At 33.8% G+C, this 6,000-nt stretch overlaps 1 protein-coding gene across 4 annotated transcripts in view; it reads right to left on the bottom strand.

Moving 5' to 3' along the window:
* Window positions 1-2,784: 2,784 nt before the first annotated feature.
* PLOD2 (procollagen-lysine,2-oxoglutarate 5-dioxygenase 2) overlaps window positions 2,785-6,000 on the bottom strand; it is a 92,046-nt gene continuing 88,830 nt past the window's right edge. For all 4 annotated transcript variants that reach the window (XM_008008830.3, XM_008008829.3, XM_008008826.3 and 1 more), the window contains 3 exons: window positions 4,924-5,070; window positions 4,689-4,814; window positions 2,785-4,519 (listed from right to left, as the gene is read on the bottom strand). In XM_008008830.3, coding sequence (XP_008007021.2) covers window positions 4,364-4,519; window positions 4,689-4,814; window positions 4,924-5,070 — 429 coding nt within the window. In that variant the 3' untranslated portion in view covers window positions 2,785-4,363. The remainder of the gene's footprint in view (window positions 4,520-4,688; window positions 4,815-4,923; window positions 5,071-6,000) is intronic.

Genomic DNA, 6,000 nt, shown 5'->3' with positions numbered 1-6,000 from the left:
TCTCCACATCCTCTCAAGCATTTGTTATTGCCTGTCTTTTGTACATAAGCCATTCTAACTGGGGTGAGATAATATCTCATTGTAGTTTTGATTCGCATTTCTCTGATAAACAATGATGTTAAGTACGTTTTTAAATGCTATTAGAAAGATTTAAGACTTATAAAGTTCACAAATCCCTAACCTGTTTACTTACCTTCCCGTTCTAATTTCTTTTATCAAAATAATGTAATTACATGATACTTCACATTTTTAAAGCATTTCTACATGTACAACTTTCTCTTCTCATTATTTCTCAGTGTACTTCTCTTCCATTTTAATCCAAAACTCATTGCATTAAAAAGTTTTATACATTTCCCTATTTTTCTTCCTAATGGCTTTTTCTTAATAATTATTCTTAAACAATGTTGTAGCTTGCTACTCTAAAAGACCACAAAACAAACAGTACTGTTTGATACACTGCTTCATGAAGTCTTGAAGACTTCAATATTCCACAACAGTTAACATCTAGTCAGAGGGAGTTATTTACACAGACTCAATTATGACTAAAAATTCTACTGGGCTCTTCTGCAACTTTAAGAAATCTGTTGAATAACCATTCCAAATTCCAAATGAATGACAAGTTACCAGCATGTCATGTAAAATGGGCTTTAGGGCATAAAAAGCAGATAAATCAAGACATACATATGTCAGACAGGAAAATAGAAGTGAGTATAAAACGAGATTCTGTGACGAGAATGGACCACTCAACTCAGATATTCATTGTTTTCCACATTTCTATTCCATAGAAGGTTATTTGACTTCTTAGTTAAGTTACCAATACAGATAAATTACTAGTGTTTTCAAAGATGAAGCAGAATGAAGATTAACGCACTGGACTATTACTGAAGTATCTATATTAAGGAAAATATTCATATTGATTCCTATGTACATTAAGAATTAGAAAAAATTCCACCACGGTGAGCATTTAAAACACCTTGGCAATGTATGTATATACATACACACACATGCACACTTGTGCACAAACATGCGCACAGTTACTATTGACATCCATATGCTTTCATTTATTCAAATTAGTTATGTGAATGTCTTTCTAGTCTTTTTCTTTAATCAATACACAAATATATTTCTATAATATTTCAAAAACACAAGTGTAAAAGGTAAAAGGCATAAATCCCATTTACTCCTCCATGATATCATAACACTCTCCAGAGTTGTTTCTCTCTCGGAAATTTGCTGTAGGTTTATGCACACATATATAGTTTTTTTTTGTTTGTTTTTAACATAAATGGTATCATACTCTAAACAGTGTGACTTTATCAGGTTCATCTGTCAGAGATATCTGATTGTTGTAGACACACAATAAGCCCTTTGACTACATATGTTTGAACTATGCAGGCTCATGTATATGCGGGTTTTTTCTGTCTCTGCCACCCGAGACACCCTTCCTCTTCCCCTTCCTTTTCAGCCTACTCAGCCCAAAGACAACAAGGATGAAAACCTTTCTGAAGATCCACTTCCATTTAATGAATAGTACATGTATTTTATCTTCCTTATAATTTTTTAAATAACTTTTTCTCTAGCTTATTGTAACAATACAGTGTATAATGCATATAACATATAAAATAAATGTTAATCAGCTGTTTGTTACCAGTAAGGCTTCCGGTCAACAGCAGGTTATTAGTTGATAAATTTTGAGGCAGTCACAAGGTACATGTGGATTTTTGACTGCACGGGATCAGTGCCCCTAACACTCACATTATTCAGGGGATAATTGTTTATATATATGGGGGTGTGTGTGTATTTTTTTCTTTTAAAAATCTTTATCATATTGCATAAAATGAATGAATCAAACAATAGATATACTTTCTGTGTCTTCTGCTCTGTGTGTTTCAAACTGTATTTTTCTCCATCCTTCCGATTCTACTTGTTTTCCATTTTTCAAATTTTTTAATTTACTTATGGGAATTTTTCTAATTTTCCCTAATTATGAATCATGTTTTTAAAGCTACATTTCATATTATTTCATGGAATGTAGGATAAGAGAAAAGACAAAAAAATGTGCTCAATAGACTACCTGGATCTCATTTCTGAAAACATGGCATGAGACTGAAATAGTTATGCTAGGTAACCACCCATGGATACCAAAATGGAAAAGAACTAGTATCTGGGAGATGTCTTTGAATTGTACCACAAGAGATATTAAGCTGGCTTGCACTGGTAGGAACTGATCTGCTTTTATAACCAGAGTCTGTTCTGATGAGTTGGCATCTATGTCATACCAGGTGCTACATATTTTGAAAACCATTCCTGATGTATAGTAACATAATTCACACATCATTACTAAAATGTCTCCTCATCCTAGTTGATGGATAGTAGAAATTTTCTTTGGGTATTAAGTGTCGCCAAAGAAGAGAACGGGGTAGAACCCAACTTCCTTATCTTTTAAAGTCCATCTCCCAGTGACTATAATGTCTTGTTCATCAACATATCCTTGGTGCCTGGAACAGTGCCTGGACCATAATAGAGACTTGGAAAATATTAATAAACAAATAAACCTATACTGAATAACGTTTGGCTTCTATTTTCTCACTTGTAAAACAAGTTAGATCAAATCCCTAGTCATCCTAAAATTGAAGATTTTGTAATTTCATTTATAATTCAATAGTTTCACATATCATTAAATCTACTAAGCAAAATGAAAAATCATAGGTTTCATTCTTTCAGACAATTTCATCATGTATTCACTTCTGAAGATAAACACCAATAATAAAAATAACAACAAAACTTTCTAAAATTATTTTATTTTTTATAATTTTCTAACACACAGTGTTAGAAAATGAATTTTGGCACCATGATTAAGAACTTCTTTTCAAGTTTAACCTTTACATTAAAAACAGTAGCTACAATAGGGATATTTCAACCTTACTTAGAGAAATGATAAAACATCAAGTCAACAAATATTTTTGTTGGAGAATTTTTTTATAAGTGGGATAAAGGGAGGTTAATATAGACACTCAGAAGAATAAAATGGAAATTATGTCAGGAAGATAAAAAAGCAAATAACCTTCCCCCCAAAAAAAGAATAAGGAGACAAAAGGCAAAAGGGAAGAAGCAAGGCTCAACAACTTTGTTTTCCTGATATAAAATTCAAGTACTTAAAAAGTGTTTTTTAAAAAATAATTAAATGCACTACTCATCTCAATGAAATTTTTCTTTTTCCTCACTATTTTCTAGAACTTTCTAAAAAAGGAAACAAAGAAAAAAAAAACCTGTTTTGACTTAAGGGCACTTGCTGATCTTGACACTTGATAATACTTTAAGAAATGGAAAGGTTTTCCTAAATCTAATACCTGCTTAATATAATCCACTTTGGAAGATTCATCTGAAGAAACATAGGGTTTGATTTTTAATACAAAGGTAAAATAATCTGCCTTACAATCAAAACAAAAATGTTTTCAACTATATATGCTCCTCGGTTGTGTTTTGTACTAATTTTCTTTTCTTTTTTTTTTTTTGAGACGGAGTCTTGCTCTGTCGCCCAGGCTGGAGTGCAGTGGCGCGATCTTGGCTCACTGCAAGCTCTGCTTCCCAGGTTCACGCCATTCTCCTGCCTCAGCCTCCGGAGTAGCTGGGACTACAGGCGCCCGCCACCACGCCCGGCTAATTTCTTTTTTTTTGTATTAGTAAAGACAGGGTTTCACCATGTTAGCCAGGACGGTCTCTATCTCCTGACTTCGTGATCCGCCGGCCTAGGCCTCCCAAAGTGCTAGGATTACAGACTTGAGCCACTGTGCCCAGCCCCTGTACTAATTTTCTTAAGGAAAACGTTGTGTAATTTTTTGTGTGTTCCCTTAGTAACTACTGTAAATAAGACCTGCATAGGTATTCAAAAAAATACTTAGTTGCATACAAATCCAGTTAGAATCTGATTTTCAAGGTTTTAAAACATGGTAATTCATTTATACCCATTTTGTCTATATTTCCTCTATATTTTGATAAATAAAAATCTTCCCATGTTTTTAAATAAGAAAATATTAGTCTTGTCATTTGTACCTAAATATTTTATCAACTTGAAACACAAATTCATAAATTGTCATTATTCTCAGAGGCAACAAAGCATAGAAATAAATATTTAAGTTTTTTCTTTCTTTTCTTCTTCAACCTGTGTTTTAAGGCTCAGAGCAGACATTAAGAAATATCAAACAATTTTTATAAAAAGTTTTTCAAATGTTTGGCCCAAAGTGAAGTTGTTCTGTTGACGCTATTTAAATATTCCTCTCATATTCTCAGACACAACTTCAAAGACATGTTCATGCCAGTCATTCGTCCAAAAGAAATTTCAATTCAATGAAAAGTAAATAACTTAGGGATCTATAAATGACACTGCAATGTATCTTGTTCCATTTTTAACAGGAAGTCCTTCATGCAAATGTGTGAGTCTCCCAGGATGCATGAAGCTCCAGCCTTTTCGTGGTGATTCAATAGAGCAATTGTACCTTAGAAATTTGCAACCACCTCCCTAAAAAAGTTAAAATGAAGGAATATATCAGATTATATTTAACCAGCGGCAAAATTCAAATTATGTCATTTGAGCAAAATTTAAAAAAGAAAGTAAGGCCTAAGGCAAAGTCCTTTTCATAATGACATATTTCTTTTGAAAAATCTAAAAACACAAAAGTCATAATTACCTGAAAGTCTTCTCCCACATTATTAAGCGCAATGTTTATGGTAAATGTAGAAGCATCATGATGAGGACGAAGAGAACGCTGTCTTTCAGGGGAGTATTTTACTACAAAATTCAGTAGTGCAAATCCCTGAAAAAGCAAAGTAAGCCAGTGGATGTGCTTATTAATAAAAACATTAAAAAGAACACCTGTGTAAAAGTTGGTAAGAAACAGGCTGGAGGGGTGGGAGGATAACTACCTTCGTATAGTAGCCTGCAAAGACCTTCAGTGTAACTGGTGCAATGAACTCCCGGATAAAATGAAGCCATACATTCTCCAGATCAACTTGCTTCATGTGGATATCATCAGTTGGGACATTTTCATAACCACCAGATATACGGCTATCCTAGAAACAACATTAATGACATCATAGGTGTTGTCCACGTGCAATTCCCATTTATATTATAGTTTTTTTTCAACCACAGATCATAACAGACAAGAAAAATAACAGTAGTTCCAATGTGGCATATCATCTGCTTTAACTGTAAAATTATCAAAATAACTTAGGTAACATCTTTGTCAATGATACAATGATGAAACAAAGTAAATAAGGTCAGTAGACTCCTTTCCTACTTTTTATATGTATATGTGAAGTTTAACTATAAAGTAAATAAAATTGACTTCCTAAGCCCTCATATCCCCTCTTAAAAATGAGTTTTTTTTTACACTGACCCTTTAGGCAGTCTTAGCTGCTTGATGAGCATACTGATGGCATATCTGCTTTCTGTATTACCAAATACTGAAAACAAGCTTTCCCTGCCCTTCCTCACTTCTATATTTGTAACACTCAAAAGTCTTTGAACGATTACCTTTCATTATTTCACCACCTACCAACTTTAAGTTTTTCCTTATACTTTAAGCTTCCCTCTCCCTTATCAGCTCATTAGCTGGGGGACATAATCGTGCAGAGGCAGTAATATTCCAGAGTATTCTACTAAAATGGCATGTGGTTCTCAGAGGAAAAGAAACACATCTAACCACTGGCAGGGGTATTTCCTGCCAAGTCTTTGACATTGAATGCAAATGCAAAACTGAATTACACCTAAGGCACTCAGATCCCTCCTTCCTATCTTTACACACAAAAACACAGTTTTGACAGATAAAGTTTGCCTTAGAATTTTCACCACAGCTCACTGTGAAAATGCAAGAATAAAAAGTGGCCTTGGACAACAGTGGTATCACTCTAAGACATGTGTTACCTAACATTAACTCTGGCCTGAGGACACCGACCCTTAGCGAACATCCAGTGTAATCAAATGCATAAAGGAGAAACCCA

This window comes from Chlorocebus sabaeus, chromosome 15, assembly GCF_047675955.1.
Source record: "Chlorocebus sabaeus isolate Y175 chromosome 15, mChlSab1.0.hap1, whole genome shotgun sequence".
Taxonomy (NCBI): Eukaryota; Metazoa; Chordata; class Mammalia; order Primates; family Cercopithecidae; genus Chlorocebus; species Chlorocebus sabaeus.
The sequence above is the reverse complement of the archived record's forward strand: the minus strand, read 5'-3'. Positions and strand labels throughout refer to the sequence as shown.